Here is a 26,383-nt window from a genome sequence, read left to right on the forward strand (position 1 = left end):
TCCATCCCCTCAGCCAGCAGTATTTATGCCTCACAAGCCAGCAAACCCTAGCTCTGCAATCCTTGAGGGACCAGGGAAGATCAGGCATGTTCAGCACGATGGCTCAGCCTGTCTCCAGGCTAGTTCATCTTGGACCATCTGTGCACAGAGCTTGGCTCACCTGTTCCTTTGGGATAGCTGATCGCAGCCAGGCGCTGGTCAGCCTGCCTGTGAGGAGGGGCTCCAGCCAGACCCACAAGCTTCAAGACATCCCTGGGGATACAAGGTGAGCTTTGTTTTCCATAAGTTCTGTCTAGAAGAAAGTGATGTTTAGTTGCTTTCTCAGCCAGCAGGCTTTATGGCTGTGTGGCCTTTGGCACAACAGATCCCAGGCTGAAGCAGAGACACAGCCTCAAAAATCTGAATGCCTTTATTTGAACAAGATTGTGTATGATGCCTTAAGGTAAGGATTTCTGTACAGGTCATTCTGCTGGAACGCCTCACTCCTCTGTAGATTATGCTTGCTGTACTTAAATATAATTAAATAAAACTCTCCTGCCTTTGGCCCGAAAGGTACCTTCAAGGTATCTTACAAATTCAATTTACAAATGACCCCCAAAATTTGCAAACGTAGCCACTATGGCCATAAGAAAAATTCCAAAATCCACACCTGTATTAGACCAGCTCAAAAGTCACAAAAATAGTGTGCAAATTTCTGGGTTCTCCAGAACTCCTCATCAGGCAGAAGGTAAACAAAGCAAAAGGATTGGTGAAGCTGTTTTTAGTTAAATGCTAAAGATGGAACAGGGGAGCCTGCTGTAGACACTCTCCGCCAGGTGTTAGCAGGGTCTCAGGTTGCACAGAGGACCATCCCGATGACTGCTGGGATGAAGAAGCAAGCCACCAATGGCTGATAGCTCCATTTCTGGAAATATGAAACCCAGCTGAAGCAGAGATGTTGGAGTCAGCCAGGTAGATGTGCCTGGGAGTGAGTTCTACAATCCAGGTGCCAGCATCTCAGCCAAGGCTGCCTGCCAAGCCTCTGAAGGCAGGACACCTGAACCAACGTGTGGCAGCAGCAAGGCCTCTGATAAAAGCATCAGCCAACAGGTACGCTCACGCAGGCCAAATTAGACATTACACAATTAGCAATTGCATGGATGTTTTCGAGTAAAAAACAGGTGCACCCCCCCCCCCATCTGAATCAGGGCCCTGGCAGAGGGGTCGAGGTTTTTAAACCTGTCTTCCCAACCCCATTTTGGTCCCAATCCAGGTTGGCCCCCTGCACTTCTTTTTTAAAAAAACATCAACCCAATTGCTAATGGTGTGACATGTAGTTGATCTCAGAATGCAGAGGGCTGTGTGACGGCACAGAGCCGAAGGCTCTGGAAATTGGGAGACTTCCTCCTGGAATACAGGCATGGAGCTAATCCTTCCTACTCTTCAGAATTGACCATTCTGTTAAGGCTTGGCTGAACCCCTTCATCCTCTTCCCCAACAGAAGTCTGTGCACCTCACAGACCAACATTCTACCCCCTTGCCTCTCCCTTGCCTTCTTCCCTCGGCTCACCCTCCTTACCCTGTAAGCACCTTGGGGCACAGCCCTGTTGCTTATGCAAAATGCCTTGTACATAGATAATGCTACATCAGGCCTGTACAAAAGTCAGCTCTGCATTGCAGGTCTATGCATTCCACAAGCTGCCTGCCTGGGACAGAGACAGGGGGCTAAAAGTTCCTTTTGGCTTGGCAATTCACAAGCTATCTAGGCTGAGCTGTGATAGAAAGAGCTGCAATGATCTCCAAGCAGCTGATGGCTGCAGTGTGTCTCTGAAGCCTGCTGTACTGAAGTGATAGCTAAGAAGAAGAGCTGGCCACTGCCACTGCCACTGCCGCCGCCGCTGAGCAGGCAGACGGGAGCTGCCTTCCACGGCACTTGGCACAGCAGCTCCCACGGCTGCTCTTGAGCATGGAGGGACGCGGCATCCAGGACAGGCAAGGCCACCAGATTAGCTGTGAAAACAAACCTTGCAGGGAATCATCCTGAAGGCCCCACGGCGGCCTGTTTCCCATCACACTCCTCAGGTTCCCATTTTGTGGGTTAGGGGCGTCGCACTGGCCTATTTAGGTGGCCTTGTCTGGGTTTCTCTCTTGGTTGACAGAAATGTGAAAAAGTGCAATCTTAAACCAAAACCAAACCTGAAAACAAAGCACGTTTAAGAAAACTGATACAAACACTATATCAAATTTAGGTATAACTATGCTTATTACAATAAAATCATATTAGTAGAAAATATTTTTAATCTTAAAGAAAATACATACATTTAAAATTTAAACAGAATAGTCCACATACATCAAACTGTGTGTGTTTGATGTGTTAAATTGTATGGTGTTTGATTGGAGTGCTGGTTGTTTTACCATAATAAACTTATTCATTCATTCATTCATCAAACTTCAAACAAAAATCCCCAAACATGTTTCAACCATACAGGTCTTCATCAGTGGAAAAAGGATATGTGGATATATATATATATATATATATATATATATATATATATATATATTTAAAAACAACTTTTTATGCTGCAGATATAGGGAATTCCTATCAGACCTGAAAAGCAGAAAAAAGAAAAAATAATTGCCAAATGCCTATTAGTGCTCTACCCCCTTTCTTTTGAGCCCAAGGTTTTACTCTAATAATGATTATTTACCTAAAGTTGGCTCTTGTAAATCTTCAAGCTTGTAACAAGAAAGACAGGGGACTAGATACTCCCTCCTGTCTTCAAGAGGCTGGTGGATAAAGACACTTAACTAGTTTGCAAAGTTGGCATAATTGAAACAACACTCCCACAACTTGCTCACTCTTAGAGAAAAGTATATAATATTGAGTAATCTTACCTTGGCTCCCAAGTAATATCTAGTTGCATGAGTGATGTCTCGAATGAACAGGTATATGCAAAATATGCAAGATAAACTTGAGAGCCATGTTCTCAGTAATACAGTTTTTATTTGCAGTCTCCTGATTGTGGCCTGAGAATCATGGCACGGGTGGGTGTCCTCCGGGGTCTGCTGTCAGGTGTGCCCAGAAAAAGAAAAGGAATTCAGTTCCTGAGGTTCCCGAGCCAGAATTGTAGCACTTTCGTTCGAGCCAAATTCTCCATAGGCAACGTTATTGCACAGCTGTTACCACCAGGAGACTGTCTCAATGCTTGGAAAGGCCTGGGGTGGCCGTGTGGTGGTGAGGCATCGATTATACGAAGCCACTGCAATTGCATGGCCAACCCAGGGCTTTCAGCCAAAGCTGCAGTGGGGGTGGGTGGGTGGGGAGTCAGGGATTTACCCGGACTATTTACTCCAGAGCAAGGCAAGGACGCACAAGACGGGGTCAAGACAGCCCCAAAGCCTCACTCCAGAGTTGCCTTCTAGCAGGAAGAGGGCAGGGTGGGTACTTGATGATCAATGAAGGCCCCAATGCTGTTCCTCCTGGGCCAGATCTACACCAAGCAGGATATAACACTTTGAAAATGGTTATGTTATGTAATGTGTCCTGAGCCTAAACAGTTGTCAAAACCATTATAAAATGTTATAAAGCAGTAGTGTAGATCCTGCCCTGGTCAGCGTAAGCCAGAGCAATGAGGGGGTGTTGGTTGAGGAGAGACAGAGACTGCTGCTTAGCCCCAGTTTGAGGCTAGCAGGAAGGGGAGTGGTCTGAATCTGTGCCTTGCAAGGCTCTCCGCATCACATGTGCTGCTGCCCCATTGAGGGCTGCCTCCAGCCTTGGGAGGGCTCCCTTCTTCTACTGCTCAGCCTGCTGCTCCTTCGGGCTGAGCAGCAGAAGAGAAGCCAGGCTGCCCCAAGACACCTCTTCGCTGCCGAATCACCAAAGGCTGGGGGTGTGTGCGAATAAGTGAGAGCCCAATCGAGGCTAGGGTGGGTGGGTGTCAGGGCTGGGCCTACCATTAGGCAAAGTGAAGGAGTTGCCTCAGGTGGCAAATGCTGAGAGGCAGCCGTAAAGTGTTGGAGAAGAGAATTGTGTGCCACGTGGCCTTCCCTAGAACCCCTGAGCTAGCCTACCGCCTTCGGGTGTAGCAGAGGATGCTGTCCCAACATTGGTGATGAAGAAAGGCACACCATCTTCTTCTTCTTTGCCTCAGGTGGCAAAATGTCTTGGGCCCGCTCTGATGTGTGTGCTGCTGATTGGATGAATTCACATGTTCGCCACCCCTGGCTGAACGCTCATAACATCCCTATCTTAGGTGAAGTGGGTCCTCATGCTGAAATACCACTGAAAGTGTAAAAGAAAGCATTAGGTCGCTCCTGAAGTATCAGGGACACATCAGCCAGGGAGGAAAGTTTGTATTTCCCCGAACTTCAGCCCAGCTGTGCAGCATGTGCCATGGGCACAGCTGAAAGAACAGTGTGGGGCCATCCTCTGGCCTTTGATCTTAGAGGTGCTTTGAGGTGGGTTCCTGCACTGAGCATGGGAGGGGTGGACTCGATGGCCTCATGGGCCCCTTCCCACTCTACCGTTCTAGGATTCTAAGAAGGTGCCTGTTTCAGGTGAGCCTGCCTGGTCCCTTTGCGGAGTTTGACCGCTTACTAAATTCTTTCCCACAGTTCCTTTTAAGCACCTCCCTCACTTAACCAACCTTATGTGACCCCATCTATTTTAAGGGTCCTTCTCTCCATTCTGGAGGACATTTTAGGGAAACCACATAGATAATAAACCACATGCTTTTTGTTTAGATAACATGGCCAAGCAGAAAAGCCCCTTCTGGAACAACAGCAAGGTGCTTTTTTCTTTTTCTTTCCAGACTTAGGATAAGGTATATTATTATTAATATCCCGGCTCTCATGTAATGGTGCAAAACATGGACCTACTACTCACTGTTCAGATGTAAAGGTAGGAAATCATGAATTAATTAACCCACAATTTGCCATGGCGCATGCCTATTGCATGCCACTGTCTCTTTAAATATGCAACCTTTGATTAGCCCGATCAGAAGTTGCTCTGTGATATATGAACCTGGACACTGTGGGTTAAAGAACTCTACAAACAGTTGTTAGGTTAACCTGTCTAACCCATGACAGAGTGTGGCTACAGAAATAAAGGCAAAGACAGCTTGACCATAAGGGCCGGTTCAGTTCCAGAAATAGACTGGCCATACAAATACAGCTCTAACGTGAAGATAATGGGGAAAGTCCTGGTTTTATGTTAATAGTTCCATTGATGTACATTTCAACATCTTCCTGTTCAACTTTTTATAGTGTGTGTTGATGGAATTTATGGTAATAACGCCCTTAGGCTTTTTCTGCACTGACTTGGACTGCGGTGGCTTTTCTATGGCAAATGGTAGTTTGGTTCTATCAGCCAGTGTCCAGGGAACAAACAGTTAATGAATATTGCCAGCTTTTTTTTTTTTTTCTGGCCCTGCTCCTCTGTCTTTAAAGGCAAGCTAACCTACTGAACATCAGGAAGGTGGAGCTTTTTCTGAGATGGAGGTAAAGTGATGGGGATACGGTTTGCCTGCTTGAGAGCAAAGGGTTTTGGATTGTTGTGAGCACCACCACTACCACCCTACAGGCATATAGCGAACCGAGGGCTGTTAGATGGTGCCCACCAACTCTACCCCGGACTTGTGTGTATCTCCCCACACCCAGTACCTGTGCATTGGGGTGGCAAAGAAGGGGAGGAAACTGGAAGGAAAGGGGGAGGGGCAATTATTTCAGTTGCATTTCCGAAGGCATGACTGTGTAGGGTGTAGGGCATGGAGGGACCTGAAGGAAGGAAGCGCTGGGGCCACAGAGGTTCTAGGAGGCGCTCAAGCATATGGGCAGCATGGGAGAAAGTCATTTTGCCCTTTTCAGGCATTTGGAATGGATGCATGAAGAAGGCAGCAGGGTCTTGCATGCAAACCCTGCCCCCAACATCCCCACGTGCATCAGATCCTACACTTTTACTGGGGCTTCTGCTGCTGGATTCTTAAGATTGGCTCCTTTACACAGACTTTTTCCTGGAGTTTTCTTTCTCTGCCATTCTATATGTTTCATTATACAGTCACTAGATGGTGAACTGGGACAGCAATATTGTGCAAATATATGGTGTGGTTCCCTTCATGGCACCATTCAAGATATACCAGACTTTTCTTGATCTAAACCAAAAATGCAATAAAGGCTGCAAATGTGGGAGATGCCCTGGAGGAGGATATTGCATAAGGGACGCCTGCTCCCCACAGTACGGGATTTCCTTGAAGGGGTTATTTCTTATTTGAGGGAGCAGGAAACCTTCAGGCAAGTGAGGGTGGTGGAGCTGGAGGTGTGAAGTTAGCTGGTACAAATCTGTCAGGCTTTAACAGCAGACCGCTATGTAGGGCAGGGTTGGAGGAGAGAAGCCGAGGCCATGGAAGGTTTCGAAGGGAAGGAAAACCTTGTACAAGATCCAGGAGTGGACAAGAAGTATGTGTATCTATTTAAGGTACATGTATCTATTTAAAGAGGGCCACTGAGTTAGAGCAAGGGTTACAATACTTTCAGCCCTGAGGGCTACATGTGATGATAGCTCAGGGGCTGGGACATGCATGCACACAGGTACTCTCTCTCTCTCTCTCTCTCTCTCTCTCTCACACACACACACACACACACAGAGAGAGAGAGAGAGAGAGAGAGAGAGAGAGAGAGAGAGAGAGAGAGATGTAACCTCCTCCCCAAAGTCATCCCACAGAGACTGGAGCGCAGTCCATGTAGCACCCTTCCTCAGCTGCTGCACAGAGTACCTCTCTCACCATATTTTGGAAACCCAAAAGGAGGATGCCCCAAGGGGGCGTGCCCACCAACATGCCCAGCCCACAAGAGGGCATGCCCACCCAAACATGGCCTTGGTCACATGTCTGATTTCACAGCACACAAGACAAACCTGTTCTACATAACATCTTAATGTTGAAAACACTGGAATCAGCATACCGCTACCACTGAACAAATGAAGCAATTGACAAGTACAGAAAAATCTAGCACAATAAACCAGCAACCAAGCATTCAGAAAGAGTATAAACTACTAGTACCCTGAAAACATTAGCCATGGGAACAAAATGGATTAAAGGCTAGCACCTCTTAGTTGGTTTCAACTTCAACCAGACATAACAGTAAAAAACAAAAACAAAAAACCCAAGAAAAACACACCTACCTCACTGACATAGAAATACCTAATAACAAAAATGTTGCAGAGAAGGAAGATGAAAAGAGAGAAAAATATCACCACTGGCTATGGAAATTAAAGAACTATGGCAACAAGAAAAAGTTACAATTATTCTGTTAGTCACATCAGTCACCAGCATCACATCAAATTGTAAACTCCTCAGGGCAGAGACTCTGTAAAGCACCATTCACAATGATGGTGCTATATAAATAACAGTAACTCTAGCACTATTTACAGGAAGAGGGACTTGCTCTTCTCCTTTGCCAGTGCCTCAGTCCACCCACAGAATATAACTGTAGGAAGCAGAACTGCAATGAGTTCTAAGATACCCCCCGCATAACGTCCTGAACTTGACACTCCAGTGTTATTCATTCCTGTTATAAATAGAAGGCATATCATCCCCAAATAACTTGCACTACAGTATCTGCCAATCATATTCTTGTGAAAGATGGGACTTTTGAAGTCAATGAGATGCATCAGAAACTGGGACACTTTGCTGTTGCTTAACTTAAATCTGTCTATAACCCTTGTTTCACACAAAGCACTGATAAGGAAATCCCATGGCAGCTCAATACGTGTTTCCTGGGGCAAACATTCACTGCATACAGTAGGAGACTGCCACACTTTGCCCTAGACTTTCCATATACTCTTTCTCCCATTCCCTTAATTGCGCTAGAAAGTATGCAGCAGGGAGAAGAGGAGTAAATTTTGGGGAAGGATTTTGAGGATAAGAAAGATACTGTCCCATGTCATGCAAGCTTCCCTTTTAATGTGACCTCCTCAAATCTGAAATTCTGGGTTCTATGCAATTGTGTCTTTACACCAGTAGAATGGACACCATGGGCAAATTGAATTCACACACATATACCAAATTTGCTCCAGAGCAGATTTGAGAACATGTGGGGAATAGAAATTCCTATTGCACGAGTGGAAGACCACTTGTGTAACACTGGATTTAATTCCCTTTTGCACTTTCCATTATTTTCTTCTTGTCCTAATCATGGCACATGCAACTTGGTATCCAAAACATATGTAGTTCATTTTCTATCATACATACAACTACCTGCATGTCAAAGAAAACGTGCAGTATTTGTATATTCTACTTGGTATACACAAATGCTCTTTAATAACGTTCACAATGGAAGTTTAATTTAGTTCCTGGATCTCTCTCAGGGCTCATTTCCAGCAGATTTAGTACAATGAAGATGCAATCCCAAATGCTCAGCAGGCAGAGGACTGCTGGCAATCTCTCACAAGTTTTCATCATGACCTCATTCTTTACTAGTTTTCAGTGGCTTTTTTTTAAAGACAAAGCTAAAATTGCTATTTCCAGCAGTTAAAGTAAAATAACAAAATAATGAAAAATATCTTGAAAACTCTCAAAAGAAATTAATAGTACTATAAAATATGACCCAGAGAACCTTCTACAATCACCCCATGACCTGCAGTGGAGATAAAACTCAGTAGAGATAAGATCCCTTTCAACTGATTTCCCCAACTGGATCATATCTTTTCACAGATGGGGAGGGAGCATAGAAGTTTCCTGAACTCTGCAATTAGATTTTGCAGGTTGCTTGGGTTACATGCAGAAAAGTATCATTTTCTAAGCCATTACAAGTATGTGTTTAAGGAATTCTTGATATGCTACACAGATTTTTTAAAAAGATGTCATGGCTGTTTCTGGGGTTTCTTCCAAGCAAGGTGGTTTTCAGAATTGTCAGTTACACCCAGGCAGCTGACAGGGTCATGCACTGAGTGGACAAAAAAGTATGTGCACAAAACAAAGACTCAAATATTTCTGATAACCTCACCTCAAGCAACTGCCCAAACCTTACATGAAGAGCCATGATTTTAAATTAACTGCTAAATTAGGTTACAATCCTAACCAAGGAGTAAGTCCCACTGAATTGAGTGGGACTTACTTCTGAGTAAACATGCATAGGATTCTACTGCTAGTGGGGAAAAGTTAATAAAAATATAAATATAAAGCCAACAATTAATTACTGTAAGTTGCATAGCCCACATCTCTACCTTGGCTCTTTCCTTAAAGGAGAGCAACAATAGCCTTAAAATAAATTAACTTCTGACTACAAGTCTGCTTAAGTATAAATAGCCCTTCTTCCCAATGCATTTCAATACTGTCATTCAATATGCTCAATATGGATGCTCAAATTTTCAGAAAATAAATTTCATTGATCATAGAATTATCTGCAACATCCATTCCAGATAAATCCCAACACCAAGGGCACCATACATCAAGGTGCATATTTTTCTCCCACTCAAGGTTATAACTATAACCATCAAAGCAAACAACCCATATATTCAACTTATAAAGGTAATTACATCAGTGATTACAATTGGTAAAACTAGTCACCACTTCCAATCCTACAAACACAATTAAAAGTAAATCACTATGTCATAGAATCATAGAATCATAGAATAGCAGAGTTGGAAGGGGCCTACAAGGCCATAGAGTCCAACCCCCTGCTCAATGCAGGAATCCACCCTAAAGCATCCCTGACAGATGGTTGTCCAGCTGCCTCTTGAATGACTCTACTGTGGGAAAGCCCACAACTTCCATTGGTATCTGATTCCACCTTCGCACTGCTCTAACAGTCAGGAAGTTTTTCCTGATGTCCAGCTGGAATCTGGCTTCCTTTAACTTGAGCCTGTTATTCCGTGTCCTGCACTCTGGGAGGATCGAGAAGAGATCCTGGCCCTCCTCTGTGTGACAACCTTTTAAGTATTTGAAGAGTGCTATCATGTCTCCCCTCAATCTTCTCTTCTCCAGGCTAAACATGCCCCATTGTTTCAGTCTCTCTTCATAGGGCTTTGTTTCCAGACCCCTGATCATCCTGGTTGCCCTCCTTTGAACACGCTCCAGCTTGTCTGTGTCCTTCTTGAATTGTGGAGCCCAGAACTGGATGCAATACTCTAGATGAGGCCTAACCAGGGCCAAATAGAGAGGAACCAGTACCTCACGTGATTTAGAAGCTATACTTCTATTACAAAATAGCATTGGCCTTTCTTGCAGCCATATCGCACTGTTGGCTCATATTCAGCTTGTGATCTACAACAATTCCAAGATCCTTCTCTTTTGTAATATTGCTGAGCCAAGTATCCCTCATCTTATAACTGTGCATTTGGTTTCTATTTCCTAGATGTAGAACTTGGCATTTATCCCTATTAAATTTCATCCTGTTGTTTTCAGCCCAGCACTCCAGCCTATCAGGATCACTTTGAAGTTTGTTTCTGTCTTCCAGGGTATTAGCTGTCCCACCCAATTTTGTGTCATCTGCAATTTGATAAGCGTTCCCTGCATCTCCTCATCCAAATCATTAATAAAATTGTTGAAGAGCACTGGGCCCAGGACTGAGCCCTGCGATACCCTTATTCACAAATAACTGTCCATGACAGTTATTTGTGAGTAAGTGAGCAAAGCCCTCTAACTTGATCTTCATCTAGCATCAGAAGTTGGCATACCAAAATATTATAGGATACACAATTGACAAACAGTTAATTCTTAAACAACATGCAATAGTTACAAGTAAACCAAACCAACTAGTAAAGCAACATGGCCAGAAATTAATAAATTGGTAGGTTTTACAGTTCTGCTTGATTTATAACTTTCTCCACCACCTAACAAAAGGTAGAAATTTAATTTGTATTACCTTGTAGCAATCTTAATCAGATTTCCCCCCAAATGCATGACTGCAAAATACATTTCTTTATCCAAACAACCTATTAGACATTACATCAGTTAAAACTATAATAGATCTTGAGTCACTACCACATTGCAGCTCAAACCTTACACATTTTTACATAGAAGCAAGTCAATTGCAAGGGACTTGAATAATACATTCTATTTCAAAATGACTGATCAAAATAATTGTTTACTATGCATATGAGGAGAGAGGACTGCTTATTTACACCCAACATCCAAAACAAGGGGAGCCTGGAAACAGAAAAACAGGTGATCTTAAAACAAACTTTAAATAAAATAGGCAAGAACGACTAGTCCCTGGCTGCGGCGGCTGAACTGGAAGGATGCAATTAAAGGCAACACACAGCGGGAGATAGACTTTTAACTTCGCCAACCTCCCTCCTCCACCTGTACCCTTCAAAGGGGAGGGGGAGAATCCCTCTGTCTCCAATAATCGTCGCCCACACACACACACACACAGTTTGACGGAAAGAAATGGGGGAGGGGGAAATAGAGGGATGAAGGAAAGCATTCCCATCCTCTGACTTTCCCGACAGGCAACCAAACAGCCACCATCCTATGCATGCTTCCTTGGGAGTAAGTCTTGATCCAGATCCCTGTTGGGCCTTTGTCTCTCCAGGAGAACTATGCAGAGGGCAGCTGCTGTAATCCAGGAACTTGGCTTCAAGATTATATTTTATTTTACACATTATACGCCTCCCCCCCTTCCCGACGAGGCCGAGAGATATTATTTGCAGGGGTGGTGGTGGCTGGAAGGACGCAGTACCAACCCACCAACCATGCCTCCCTTTCCTCCCCCATCCTCCCATCATTTCCCTTCCTCACCCCCTTCATGCGGGGCAGCTCTTGAAAGGGGAAAAAAGCAGGCAGGCGCCGGAAGGGGGAGGAATACTTGGTCCTTCCCCTCCTCATTCGCTGAGGCCTCTGACTTACTGTCATTTAACATTTCCAGCAGCTTGGCACAGCTCTGGGTGGGCTGCTGCACACATTCCTGGAAGTCCAGGAACATGTGCATCGCCCCTCACCCCCAGCGTTGTTCTAGCCTTTGGTTGGGTGGGCGCAATCATGCCCGCCCAGCCAAAGCCTAAAGTGGCTCTGGGAGGGCTGCAATGTCACAGCAGCGACCATCGAGAGCCCGGATGGAAGCCTGGAGGAGGGCCTTAAACCCCACTTTTGTTTTGTTTTGTTTGCAACAGCGTTTGCCAAGACAAAATGGGGGAAACTGGGATTTCCCTCTGGACATGTTTTGGCCCCCCATTTCCGGACATGTCCTGGCAAAACCAGACATATGGTCAGCCAACCTCCATAGACTATTTTTTCCTCACTGCTAGCAGTAGCAGGAAAGGAGCAATTTTTATAATCAGACAGAAGTGAGGTGATGTGGTTGGCATGTGGGGGGGGGGACCAGGGCATCTTTGGGGGCTGGGAGGAGAATGGTTTTGGCTCCAGTGCTGGACCCTGGTGAGTCAACAGATGACCAGAGAGGAGATGCATGCAGATGTCAATGTGAGAGACAACTCAGATGTGATTTCGAGATGTTGATGAGGGGACTTGTTCTGATATCTTGGGGTGCCCCTCTCTCCACAGTTCTTCAGACAAAGTGTTGTTACAGTTTATTAATCGTGATGGAGAGAAACTGCCAGCTACAGCTAAGGAAGGAGAAAGCTTGCTGGAAGTGGTGATGAATCAAAACCTTAACATCGATGGTTTTGGTAAGTGATGTGACCCATTCTCCCTTTTCTTAGGGTTTAGTTACTGGTTAAATTCAAGACAGGCCATTCTGTTCAATGCTGAGCTCACAAGAGTTTCAACAGGAGCCTGTAGGCTAGATAAGAACATAAGAGGAGCAGTGCTGGATCAGACCAAAAGCCTGTTTAGTCCAGCATTCTGATTGCACAGTGTCCAAGCGGATATGCCTGGTAAGCCCACAGCAGGACATGAGTGCAATAGCACCCTCCCAGTCATATTCCCCAGCAACTGGTATTCCCTTCTTGACTAATAGGCATGGATAGCCTTCTCCTCCTCCATGAATTTGTCTTATCCCTTTTAAAAGCTTTTGAAGTTGGTGGTGACAAAGTACTTCCTTTTATCTGTCCTGAACCTCCCACCATTCAGTTTCACTGGATGGATCCAGGTTCTAATATTATGAGAGAAGGAGAAAAACATGCATCACTTTACACTTGTGTATACTGAACTACCTTTACCATTTTAATGCCCATTCTCCCAGTTTGAAGAAATCCCTTTAAAGCTCTTCACAATCGCATTTTGCTTTAATTGCCCTAAATAATTTGAGTCATCAGCAAACTTGGCCACCTGATTTCTCATCCCTGACTCTGCATCATTTATGAACAAGGTAAAAAGTACCAACTCCAGTGCGGAGCCTTGGGAGAGCCACTGTATATACCCTTCCAACCTAAGAACTGACTATTTATTCCTATCCTCTGCTTCCTGTTTTTTAACCAGTTACTTACCCATAAGAGGACTTCTCCTCTTATCCCATAACAACTATGTTTGCCCAGGAGTCTTTGGTGAAGGACTTTGTCAAAACTCTTTTGGAAGTCGAAGTAAACAATGTCTAATGAATCACCCCTATCCACATGCTTATTGAGTTAGTATTCCAATTTTTTATAACCTATATTGGTTGCCAATTTGTTTCTGGGCTCAATTGAAGGTGCTGGATTTGACATTTAAAACCTCAAATGGCCTGAGATCAAGGTATCTCAAGAATCACTTCATACCCAAAGTGAAGACTTTAGTCCCTCCAGCTGCCAGAGGTATAGCAGGTGGGTGCAAGATGAGGCAGGGCTTTTTCTGGTGCGATGCCCAGAATTTGGAATGCCCTCCTATAGCTGTTTGCCTTTCGGCTGCTGGTCCAAAGTTTTTGCTTTCAACAGGCTTTTTGAGATATTGGCTCAATTAACACCTTGAAAATTTTATCACTGCATTTTTTTTAATGCTTATTTCAGCTTCCGGTTATTTATTAGATGTCTGTTGAGTGGTCTTCATTTTTGCTTTTAGGATGCCCCCCCCCCACAAAAAAAAGGGGGGGAGAAGAAAAAAAGAAAAAAAGGAGCCAGCAGGTGGCAGCAAAACCAATTTCATGCAATTCATTTTTTGAATTGCAACACCACCAACCAATTTAAAAAGCACAAGATCAACCCACCCACCCCCATCACCTAAGAGAGCTGAACTTCAGCAAGGAAGAAAGGATCAAACCATTTGTACCAGCAACAAAAAATAGGATCCAAGTACAATCTTTAGCAAGATTGCCTCAAACATTTAATTGAATAACAGTTCATTTCTTATAGACCCTGTGTAGTACAAAACCTAACCCTTCAGTTACCAACTTCTTTTGTTATTTTTATCATAATCAGCACCCAGACTCATTTTAAGGGTGTCTGGGAAAGAGCAACACATCCCCAATTTGTTCTTTAACTTTCATGTTGCTCCACACAACATGGCAATCAGATTGTGTGGGCAATGTTTAACTGGAAAGAGAAAAAATTAGACATGCAGCTCATTATCTGGGATAATGAATTGGCCTCAGCTTTATTGACTTTCACTTGAATAGGTGGCATAAGGGTGTGGATACTGTCATCAGTCCGCCTGCTGTCCAATTCCTCCTACCTGGACTACATGCCAGGAACACAGGGCAGGGGCACAGCATGGCAAGGACTGCTAATGTGAACCCCTTGGCCACTCTGGATGTGGCCAAGTCGCAGCCCCCATGCTGGTCTGATCTAGGTGCCTGAGAACCCTTATGGGAATCCCCCCTGTGGGAGGGCAGGGAACCCAGTCCTTCCCCCCTCCCCTGCCCAATGCCACAAGAGGTGGCATGTGGGTGTGGCCTTTACCATCCACACCTCTCCATCAGATCTATTTAAGTTGAAACTGTCTTAGTCTTGCACCTGGAACTAGACCGAGTGTGACCCTGTTGATTGTCCTGGACTTTTTAGCAGCTTTCATGACTTTTGATGGAGATTGTTTAATTCCAGCATGCTTTTAGTTAAGCTCTGCCTCTTTTATAATAGTTTAACTGCTGTTATTTTAAGTATTTACTCTTTGCTTTATTTGTGATGTTGTTGCTTTTATTTTAAAACTGTGAGCCATCTTGAGACTGTAAAAAGGTAGGATATAAATTATTCTAGTAGATGTCTAAGCTCAGTTGCCTCAGCACTGATGCTTCCTTTTTCTCTAAGGGGCGTGTGAAGGCACACTGGCTTGCTCCACTTGTCATCTCATCTTTGAGGAGGATGCTTTCAAAAAACTGGATGTCATCAGCGATGAGGAACTGGATATGCTGGACCTGGCATTTGGACTCACTGACACGTAAGCTGCAGTAGCCTATATCTGGACTTCGTATATTCTGTGATTTTGAATCACACCACAGAGACAATGGGGACAGAATTCTGCACTCTCTGAATCTTAGCTATATTCTTCCTTTTCTTAAAAAAGAAAAGGGAAAAAAGGCACGATTCTCACCCTTATGGTTGCAAATTCAATTTAAAATAGGGGGAAAGATAGCTGGTGGAATTTCAGACACTGTAGAAATTTCAGCTTGCTTAGCTTCCAGTAGCCAGGCAGGTCGGACCTGAATGCTTCACGTGGGCCCCTGACCCACCTCATCACCAGGGGCAGCAAAATTAATTATGCAAAAGGAAGATATATTATTGGTTTAACTTGCCTGAAGACTTCAGGTTGCAAAACCCAGCATTTCTTTGCACAAAATTTCAATGTATTAATTTTAATAATACATATGGAATAGTTACTTCCTATCAGCCCAGTAGATACTGGGCAAAAGCACAAGGCAGAGTGCATGTCATTTGCATTACACTTACTTTCTATTGTTAACACAGGTTAGGGTGTGGCTGACAATAGATCATACTGTATCGTAACACTCTAAAGAAGCCTTTCCCAACCTGGTGTCCTCCAGATGTTTTGGACTACAACAACTCCCATAATCACTAATCATTAGCTTGCTGAGAGTTGTAGTATCTGGAGGGTATAAGGTTGGAGAAGGGAAGCTCAGGGAACCCAATGAGCAGCAGGGTCCATCTCCACAGCATGGATCACCTGTCAGGGAGGTTCATGGAATCAGTTCCTCCACCTACCAAGACAGGGGATTTCCTTGGTCTTAGATACTTATTAATTTTTATGTTGTAACTTTAAAAGGTTTGTAAAACTGTACTCAGCCACTGGCATAGGAGGAAATGGATCAAGACAGGATCTGAGTCCCAAAACATAAAATTACTCTTTCAAGGCCAAATAGCGATGGAGTTGGAGGCCTGAATGTCACTTTTCACTTTGTGTCCCAATTCTGTTTTGCTTTTAATTAAAACATTGTAAGAAAATATAACCCAGGAGGGGCGAGGAGCCTGGTGAGAATCATCTACAGGCACCACATGTTAGGGGATGAGTTAGGGGGCACCATCTCTCCGCCTCTGCCTTCCTTCACTACCTGGAGACTGATGTATACCTGCAAACTCAGATATTTGCACCTGCTTTTTAGGTCTCGTCTCGGTTGCCAGGTATGCATTAAGAAGTGGATGGATGGCATGTCAGTCCAGGTCCCCACGGAAGCCTCTGACATCAGGAGAGAACTGGAAGCGGAGAAGAAACGCAAACAATAACTGGGATTTGCTTCTGCTGAGTGCTCTTCCTGGGATGCAAATATTGCTGTATTCATATTTCTTTCTTTTTTTAAAAAATAGTGGTTTTTGTTGTGAATTACTGAGGTGCATTCTGATTTTTTTTAAAAAAAACAAGCAAACAAACAAAAACAGCCCTGCATCCTGAAGTTTGATATTTGGGATGAAATATTTGTGATCTGTGAAGCCCACCTCTGAAACTGAAGTACCACGTTTGTCTCTAAAATAGGAATCATTTCCTACCCTTTAATATAAGTGACTGTGAAATGGGGCTTGTCTTGACGAAGGATTTGCTCCTGGGTGGATCCACAGTGGCCGCAATGGGCCCCGTTCCTCTCCCCCTCCCATTTCTTTATTTACAGATAAAAAAAATTAAAAGGGGGAGAGAGGAATGGGGAAGTCAGAGGGAGGTTAGAGGGAGGAGAGCCGGTTTGCTCCATCCCCCTCTGGCTGCCTTGTTTCCTCCCCCCCCCCCCCCATGTTTTTAACCTGTAAATGTGAAGCTTCCCATTTATAGATAATTTTAAAAAAAAAACAGGGGGAGAGGAATGGCCCTCCCCCTCCCCCTTTTTATTTACAGATTAAAAAATTAAAAACGGAGCTCCTGGAGGTCCACCTCCTTCCCTGTCCTGCTGTTGGTGACCAATCAGGGGCCACCATCAGTTGTGACACGCCTCCACAGCACAAAACAAGTCAGGATAAGTGCAGGTGTTGTTTGTATGCATGCAGCACCCGGTGAAATTCCCTCTTCATCACAACAGTTAAAACTAGGGTGACCCTATGAAAAGGAGGACAGGGCTCCTGTATCTTTAAAGTTGTATAGAAAAGGGAATTTCAGCAAGTGTCATTTGAATGCATGTAGCACCTGGTGAAATTTCCTCTTCATCATAACAGTTAAAGCTGCAGGAGTCCTGCCCTCTTGACCAGATACAAAAGAGAGGAGGGCACCTGGCGCTTTAACTATTGTGATGAAGAGGGAATTTCACCAGATGCTGTATGCGTACAAATGACACCCGCTAAAAATCCCTTTTCTCTACAACTGTTAAAGATACAGAAGCCCTGTCCTCCTTTTCATAGGGTCACCTTAGTTAAAGCAATTGAAGGATATAACTTGTTCAAAAAGAACAGAAGAAATAGAAAGGGAGGTGGAGTTGCACTACATGTTAAAAATACCTATCCCTGCACAGAAATACAGGTGGATCAGACTGGGAGCCCCGTTGAGAGCGTCTGGGTTAAAATAAATGGGGCAAGGAATAAAAAGAACATGATAATCGGAGTCTACTACCGACCACCCAATCAAGGAGAAGACGAGGACGAAACTTTTGAGAAACAAATTGCCAGTGTTTCAAGGAAGTGTGATGTAGTAGTGATGGGGTATTTCAATTACCCTGATATCTGTTGGGAGACCATTACTGCCAAAAGCGGCCCTTCCAAGAAATTCCTGACATGTGTGGGTGATAACTTTCTCCTACAGAAAGTGGAGGAAGGAACTAGAGGATCGGCAATCCTTGACTTGATATTGACCAACAGGGATGACTTAGTGGATAAAGTGGCAGTTACGGAACTCTGGGGGAAAGTGACCACGTCATACTTGAATTCTTGATTATGAAGGAGACAAAAGTTGAGTGTAGCCATACACATACTCTGGATTTTAATAAGTAAGGTCCCGTGGCAAGTAAGCCTAATGAGAAAAGGAGTGTAGGATGGGTGGGAGTATTTAAAAAAGGAAATTTGAAAGGCACAGTTACAAACAATTCCAACAAGGAGAAAAGATAGAAGACAACAGAGGAAACCAATGTGGCTCCACAAAAAGCTTAGAGATGACCTACATCTAGGAAATAGAAACCAAAGGCACAGTTACAAGATGGGGGATACTTGGCTAAGCAATACTACAAACGAGAAGGATCTTGGAATTGTTGTAGATCGTAAGCTGAATATGAGCCAAGAGTGCAATATGGCTGCAAGAAAGGCAAATGCTATTTTGGGCTGGATTAATAGAAGTATAGTTTCCAAATCACGTGAGGTACTGATTCCTGTCTCTTCGGCCCTGGTTAGGCCTCATCTAGAGTATTGCCTCCAATTCTGGGCTCCTCAATTCAAGAAGGATGCAGATAAGCTGGAGCGTGTTCAGAGGAGGGCAACCAGGATGATCTGGGGTCTGGAAACAAAGCCCTGTGAAGAGAGACTGAAAGAACTGGACATGTTTAGCCTGGAGAAGAGAAGATTGAGGGGAGACATGATAGCACTCTTCAAATACTTAAAAGGCTGTCACACAGAGGAGGGCCAGGATCTCATCTCGATCATCCCAGAGTGCAGGACACGGAATAACGGGCTCGAGTTAAAGGAAGGCAGATTCCAGCTGGACATCAGGAAAAGAGCAGCAAGACAATGGAACCAGTTACCTAGGGAGGTTGTGGGCTCTCCCACACTAGAGGCCTTCAAGAGGCAGCTGGACAAGCATCTGTCAGGGATGCTTTAGGGTGGATTCCTGCATTGAGCAGGGGGTTGGACTTGATGGCCTTGTAGGCCCCTTCCAACTCTGCTATTCTATGATTCTATGAAAGCTGCAGGAACCCTGCCCTCTTTTGTATCTGGCCACTCTAGGGCAGGGCTCCTGCAGTTTTGTGATGAAGACGGAATGTCACTGGGTGCTGCATGCATACAAATGCTGAAATTCCCTTTTTAATACAACTGTTAAAGATACAAGAGTCCAGTCCTCCTTTCCATAGGGTCAGCCTACCCTAGTCCCACCCTCCCTTTCCCTCATAGGGGAAAGCTCTTATCTCCAATCAGCTGCTGACTGGAGGGGCAGATGAGTCCTACTTCTTTCTGAATCTTGTCCGCAGAGATTTGTCCTGCTTACTTCTGAGTAGCCATGCCAAGACTTGCCTTGATGAGTTGTGAGACATGATGTTTATATATCTCCTTTTGAATAGACATGCAGAGACTTGGTCCTTGGGATGCTGTTTGGAAATGCTGCCGAGTGGTTCAGTCCCGCTTACTTCTGGTTAGACACTGAGAGGTTTGCCCAACTGACTTGTGAGTAGACAGGCGCCTCATGCTTACTCCTGAGTAGACATGTTCCTTACTATAAATTGGTAGCCATTTATAGTAAATGCCCCCACCTACTTTTGACGACGGGCCCCTTCAGATGTATTGGACAGTGACTCCTCTAAATGAAGAGAAAATCCCACGTCCTTCCTGGGGCTTCATCTTCTGCAATCTTTGTGGGACTATGATGGGCACAATGCATGCACTCCCCCGCCCCTAGTTTTCCCTGGTTCTTTTGTGGGCACCATGGGAATGGAGCCCCTGAGAATGGAACATGGCCCTGGGGCAAAAAAAGAAAGAAAAAACTTTCCTGCCCCCTCTGAACCCATTTACCTTTTTCCCCCCTTACTTATTAAGACTTCCAAATACTAAAATGTGATACTTTCAAGGCCAATAATTCTCAGTCCTCAGTGATCTTTGAATTATAAGAAGGTGTCAGCACGAGCTCTTATAAACCTGCGTTTGCTAAGCCCTGAAGAAAAATGAGTAGGCTTTGTGACAAATAAAACTGTTTCTTTTATTGAATTATTTACAAACATAGCTTAGAAACTTTAAAGAGAAGAAGACCATCTCTTCGAGGCACTCATGTGCAAGAGAAAGGACTTGCAGAGCTTATACTTGTCCTCACACGACAGGCATGAACCAAAGTAAGGCAGGAATTAAAAACAAAAACAAAGCAGGAATGGAGAGGCAGGGGGAATCGTTTTCTTCCAGTTTAAGATTCAACTGGGGGAATCCATAGCAGCCTTACCCAACCTGGTGCCCTTCAGATGTGTCAGACAGCAACTCCTCTAAGGGCTTCTCAACATTTAGAAAAAAAATCCCACAGCCTTACCGGGGCTTCATCTTCTGGCATCTTTATCATGGGTACAATGCACATGCTCCCCCAGCCCCATGATTTGTCCAGTTCCTCTGTGAGCATGTTCAATATGTTTCATTTATACAGCCAGTAGATGGCACAGCTAGATTTCTACAGTCTCATGTTCCTTAAATTACACCACCTCTTTGATGGTAGTTTTTGGTGTGTGTGTGTTGTGACTGCATTTTTGTGACTTATAAAATGGTGGAATAAACCTAAGAAATGCCAAGAGAGGCACCAGAGGTTGATGATGTCATTAAGGGACCCGCGAACTTCTGTGTGTGAACCATCAGAAGCGCACGATAAATGCCCTAATTCCCAGCCGCTGTGGCCAATGGCACCAAGTTGGAGGGGGGGTTGCTCTAGAGGGACAAAGGCCGGATCTACACCAAGCAGGATATAGCACTATGAAACTGTTATATGGTATGTGTCAATGGGCCCCAACCGTTGTCAGTGCGCTTCAATACCGCTATAAAGCAGTTGCATGCCCCCTGCCTCTTATATGCTGCTTTGATACTGCTTTCATAGGGCAAGATCCTGTTTGGTGTAGATCTGGCCTTAAGAATAGAGAGATCTTTCATTTGCAGACTTGCAACAAAAGATGCTGATGATGAGTTCATAAACACTATTCGGGATGAGATAAGGCTGCCTAAGCCAACAATTTAAGCAAATAAACACTTTTTATGGTCTGGCTTTCTTTGCAGTTTAGCGAAACTCTGGAACACCTTGCATAACGTTCATGAAACCTTCATTTTCCCTCTTTCTTTCCACTAGGCCATGCTGGTTTCCTCCTTTTCAGAAAACGTGGCTGAGCCATAACCCTTAAGTGTGCAACCCTATGCAGGCTTACTCGGTTGGAGTTGCTCCTGAGTAAACAGGCACAGGGTCGCGCTCGTGAAGCACACTCACACAGGTTTGCTGCAGCACGTCCCAATTCAAGCGGGGAGCCACGGGTGCTGCTCCTCTGCCCATCCTGGCGGATGGTGGCCACTTGTGCTGCTTCCCCCCTGAAATCGACACAACCTGTTCTTTACCTTAGGGCACAAGCCAGTCCAAGGCAGGCTTATGCAGAAGCACCCTGTGGTCTGCCAGACCTGTTGCTGTTAGGTACAGGTTTATTTCAGATTGTCTCAGTATTGGCTTTGTACATTTTCTGTACATATATTTCTTCTTCCCTGGATTGCAGGTTATAGATCGTGCACAAATGCAACCACCAATAACTTGGATGTAGCAAAGTTTTAAAAAGAAGGTGAGGAGAAACACTGACACTGAGAGAATCTCCTCAGAAATAAACCCCTTCGCCCTCCTTTCCTTTAAGAAATTAGCAGAAGGAATAATCATGGTGTCTGTGTTGTATAAGTGACTGTGCAAACACACCATGATGGAAGAGGGAAAGCAGCATTGTTGAAAAGAAGGGCATTCTGAGACATCTGTCCATGTTGCAAAAAGGTGGAACATTATGAGGAAATTAATACCTGTTTAACAAAGGACTAATTTCCATATGAAGCAGCCAAGAATCCAGGTAAGCTGAAAAGTGGGCTGTGCAAATCCCTGACCATGGTTCACAAGACGTTTGGACAGTCTGGACCCTAGGAGAGCCTCCATAAGCTTACCCTACCAAGATTAGCAGACCAATAAATCTCTTACCTTGTCACATACTCACATAACTGCTTCCATAGGTCCTTCAAGATTATGGAATACCAACACATTCTAGGTCCTCAAAAAGTGATAAAGAATTAATTTGAATTCTCCCCAGATGCTGAAATGTCAAACTCACATCCACCCCTTTAATGATTTATTAAACTGGAATAAATATGTCCTATGGAGAAAGCAAGGAGGAATCATACTGGATACTTCAGAATGAGAATGCGGTTGTTAAAAGTATTTGTGGAAATGTGAAACTAAGGCCATAGCTAGACCTAAGGTTTATCCCTGGATCATCCAGGGGTCAAACCTGTTCATCTAGGTGACACACAGGGGATCCAGTGCTCAGGCAGGGGCGAACCCTGGATGATCCCAGGATAAACCTTAGGTCTAGCTGTGGCCTAAGTTCATAATGAAAGCCAGTGAATATTCAGATCTTTGAGATCCCTATCTCAAAAAAAAAAAAAAGGGGGGGGGGAGGGAGGAAAAACATGCCTACTGGCATGTAAGTTCCACTAAAAATCAATGGGGTTTGCTTCCCACAAATGTGTTCAGGATCATTCATGTTGATATTTCATATTTATTGCACCTTTTCTCCCATGGCAGTTTTTACAAATTCAGTAAAATGAGAGCAGTTCTTTTTTAAAGCCACACTATGGAGAAATATAGACAGGAAGTAATATATGGCATCAAGTTGAAATTATTTTTTTTCTTTTTGTTATGACATAACATTATATTAAAAAGCAAAATATTTGCAACATTTTTTTGGCATTTTTTCAATTTGCTTTAAAAAACACCAATACCTTAAAGAGTGATCTTATTAGTTTAGCTTTAAAGTTCTTGAGTTTGCTGTGACTTTTGAATGGAGCTGAGCAAAAGCTTTCATCCTGACTCAGCACCTTCCTTCCTGTTCACCTCTTTGTGATGTCTTGTGCCATCTCCAGCACATGGCAGGACATTTAAAGCCTTGCGTGGAGCTAATAAAAACTTCCTTTCCCTTTCTTTGGTTTGGACAGATTTTTTGTTAGTTAAGATCAGAAGAAATGCTGCATATGATGTATCTGGCAGCCCTTTTATACCTGTGCTGCTGCCCGAAGCGCCCTGTTCAACCCTTCACGGCTTGTATTTTATAGGACACTTCCACATGCAACAATCTAAGCAAGCAAAAGGCGCAAAGCAGTGGTGTGGTGTGGTGTGGTGTGGTGGTGCTAGACAAAAGTCTCCTCTGCGCACATTAAGCGCTTAGGCTCCTCAGCTGGGCCTCTGGGGCAAGGCTGGCTCTGAAGCCACTCTGCCCTGTTACGGAGAAGTTCATTCTCCACTGCTTCTGCCCCTGCTGCGCAGTAGTCCTGGCTGCTCCCCTGACTGAAGTACTCCCGGACCGTGTCATGAACGGAAGCCGGGAGGAAAAGGCGGAAGGTCTGGCTGAGCGCACTGCTGCTGCTGCCCTTGCTGGGCTGCCCCCACGGCTGCTCTGGGGGCCCTGGCTCTTCCGCAAGGCAGGCACCATCAGGACGCAGCACCTGTGTCGGTTGGCGCACTGGTTCACGATGGTATCGCCTCGAGATGGACTGGAACACCAAAGGAGTGTCTTGCCCATAAAACACTGTCTGGGGAATATGGACCCTTATGGTCTGTAAGCTCTTGGGAGCACTCTGGCCACTGTGGCGTCCACCCTCGCAGCTGGTGCCCCTGTTGATCACCGCTACCTCCTCCTCACCCAGCCCCACTGGGGACTCCCGTGGATGCCTCCCTTTTGGGGCCATGTAAACTGTTATCTTGGTGTGCTTCGAACTTTCATGACTGCGAAGGGCAGCTTCCGGGCATTTGATCTCTATGTGCTTCACTGATTTCTCCCTGTGTATTTGCTGGTTCATCACAGCAAGGCTCTTGGGATTAGCAGCAGGCATGCTGCCATCCAGGTTTACGGAAGAGTGGCTTCCCACAGCATGAGAGAACAGCTCCAGGTGCCTGGCCTCTTCCTGGTCTTCTTCCCATCTGTCCGCACGGTGGGGGCATCCGACGGCCCTGATGGGCACAAACAGCCTGCCCTCTCCTCTGCTGCAGCCACCCTCCTGGTCTCCCTGGTCTTGCTTCTCCATCCCAAAGTCCGCACTGCAAGGCTGCAGTGGCCACAGAGAGGTCAAGGGCTTGTGCCACTCCTTCAAGGACCTCTTTGCCATCTTTGGGGACAAGGCGTGGAGCCTGGTGGCTGTGCCAAACAGAAAGGGCAGGGGGGAGACGTCCGTGGGGCTGATGGCAGATGACTCAGAGCAGTAGGAGAAAGCGCTGTCCAAGGAGCTCAGCGAGGAGGCGGAAGGGGAGGTAGTGGTGGATGACAGGCTGGAGAAGCTGGACCTGTTGGAGAGGCTCTGTGGGCGGAGCGCTTTGGCCACATTGCTGCTGGGCAGGGACCTCCAGAGACTTTGCCGGGCTCTGCCCAAGCGAGGGCTCAAGCCTTCTTCAATCAGCTTCTGGCTCGCCAGCTGCAACTGCTTGAGCCTGCTGATGTAATCACCATGGCTATGCATGATGGCGGCATCACAGCTGGACTGCCGGGCCACCGTCTCGTGGGCCTGGGAGGAAAGCTGAGAGCTCAGGCAGACACTGGGCTCAGACGAGCACCGGTCCCTTGCTGGGCTCAGGGAGCCGATGGAGCCAAGGGAGCAGAAGGAGCCCTCCTCCTCCTCCTCCTCCTCCTCCTCCTCCAGTAGGCTGTAGCTGCTGGCACCGGCGTTCTGCCCGGCTTTGCTTTGGTAGCAAGCCGTGATCTCACTGAACAAGTCCCAGTCTTCTTGAGCCTCGCTGAGGAGCAGCCCATCGGACAGGCTGAACAAGCCATTGCCTGCTTCAAGAGCACAATGCTGCTTTGCTTTTTCCTGGTAGGAAGCAGCGTATTCCATCTCGTCCGAGGAATCGTTGCACTGAACTGATGGGGGGGAGGGAGAGAAGCCACATCAGGATAATTTGGAACGTGGGTCTTGACCGCCTAGCTACGTACAGTTGGCAAGGGGTTCGCCAACGGATCATCTCTTGGATCACCGGGCAGAACCTCAGGCTCGGGGCAGAACCCAGCCATTCTGGGGTACCAATGTGGCCCCAGAGGGCCACACCCACTCCCTCTGGACCCTCTGGACCCACCCCCATTCTCCAGTCCTCCAATCATTTCCCAGCGTTAGTGCAATGCAATTCTCTGCTCAAATCGTGCATGGAAAAATAAGTATTTTGGAGAAAAATGAATACAACATCCACAACAGTTGTGCACATTTTAAGGGCAAATGCATAGAAAATGCATATTTAGGGGGGAATGCATGCAAAAATGTGTATTTTCCTGGAAAATGCATGCAAAACCCATTTATTTTAGGGGAAATGCATACAATTTACATAGGAATTTTTGTGGTTCCTTTTTAATGGAATAAAATGGGATGGAACAGACTCATAACTGAATGCATGCAAAACTGAGACAGACTGATCTATCCACCCTCTGTGTTTAGATTATCTGGGTGCTTAAGCAGCAGGGTAGGGGCCGTTAGTACCCTCAGTAGCTGGAATGGTGGAGAGCAGCTTGAGCTGCTCCTCTCTTCCACCAGAAGGTGGGGTGGGGCACGTCTAAATGTGTTCTGTTTGTGAAGAACATGGGGAAATCATGGCTGCGGCCTCCCCTACAAGGCTGTTCTGACAGTTAGCCTCGCCAACAGACACCAAGGCCTGTTAATCACTAGAACATGGAGCCCAGCTGAGGATGGTGAGAACCTTCTCCCCTTGGCAGGGAGGAAGCAGGCCGTTCTTGGACTGGTGGAGCCAGTCACCCGCCCGCCCTGAGTTAAGGGGATAAAGAAGAGTTTGTATTTTGTGCTCTTCGTCTCTTTGGGCCCCTATGCTGCTGGGGGCTTTGGCATCTGGTGTGAAGAGACACCCGCCCCCGTGACCAGCAGGGACAGGTAGCCAGGTTTATTATGTTCTGCTCTGGAGCACTCTTAACCAACAGCTTGCCTGGGATCTTAGTTTTATGATCTTTTAAATAGTTCTATTGCTCTGCTGCTAATTCTACGCCTGTTTATGTTTTAACTGCTTCTCTCCCTCTTCCCCCGAGCTCTTCCTTCCCTTTACATTTATTATTTTGCTTAATTCTTTTAATAAACCGCCTTAAGCCTTAGTTCCAGTGTCTTTATTTCCAGGGCTCGACTATCCTACATCCAGTGCTGGCTGACTGAAGGGAGGTGGGCGGCTCGGTGGTGGGATATTTGACCCAGGCCTACCTTGCAAGGGGGTGCGTGGTGATTGCATCT

General features: G+C 45.4%; 2 protein-coding genes across 2 annotated transcripts in view; one reads left to right on the plus strand and one right to left on the minus strand.

Annotated features, from left to right (window-relative positions):
• Positions 1-16,942, plus strand: LOC134409161 (adrenodoxin-like). Its single transcript, XM_063141752.1, has 4 exons — positions 1-265; positions 12,480-12,604; positions 15,092-15,221; positions 16,402-16,942. Exons 1-4 carry the CDS (start codon positions 87-89, stop codon positions 16,520-16,522), a joined length of 555 nt encoding a protein of 184 aa, XP_062997822.1. The 5' UTR covers positions 1-86; the 3' UTR covers positions 16,523-16,942.
• Positions 16,943-23,302: 6,360 nt separating this feature from the next.
• Positions 23,303-26,383, minus strand: part of LOC134409086 (rho GTPase-activating protein 20-like) — a 36,588-nt gene continuing 33,507 nt past the window's right edge. The window contains exon 14 of the mRNA XM_063141656.1: positions 23,303-25,023. Within this exon, the coding sequence (XP_062997726.1) occupies positions 23,303-25,023 (1,721 nt within the window). The remainder of the gene's footprint in view (positions 25,024-26,383) is intronic.

The sequence above is a fragment of the Elgaria multicarinata genome, chromosome 15, assembly GCF_023053635.1.
Source record: "Elgaria multicarinata webbii isolate HBS135686 ecotype San Diego chromosome 15, rElgMul1.1.pri, whole genome shotgun sequence".
Taxonomy (NCBI): Eukaryota; Metazoa; Chordata; class Lepidosauria; order Squamata; family Anguidae; genus Elgaria; species Elgaria multicarinata.

What these genes read in the sequence shown, in the direction of transcription:
- LOC134409161 (XM_063141752.1), top strand. Translation starts at nt 87, where the DNA reads ATGTTCAGCACGATGGCTCAGCCTGTCTCCAGGCTAGTTCATCTTGGA. An exon ending in GACATCCCTGGGGATACAAG is followed by an intron (nt 266 to 12,479) that starts GTGAGCTTTGTT and finishes CTCTCTCCACAG; the next exon opens with TTCTTCAGACAAAGTGTTGT. An exon ending in GCATTTGGACTCACTGACAC is followed by an intron (nt 15,222 to 16,401) that starts GTAAGCTGCAGT and finishes CCTGCTTTTTAG; the next exon opens with GTCTCGTCTCGGTTGCCAGG.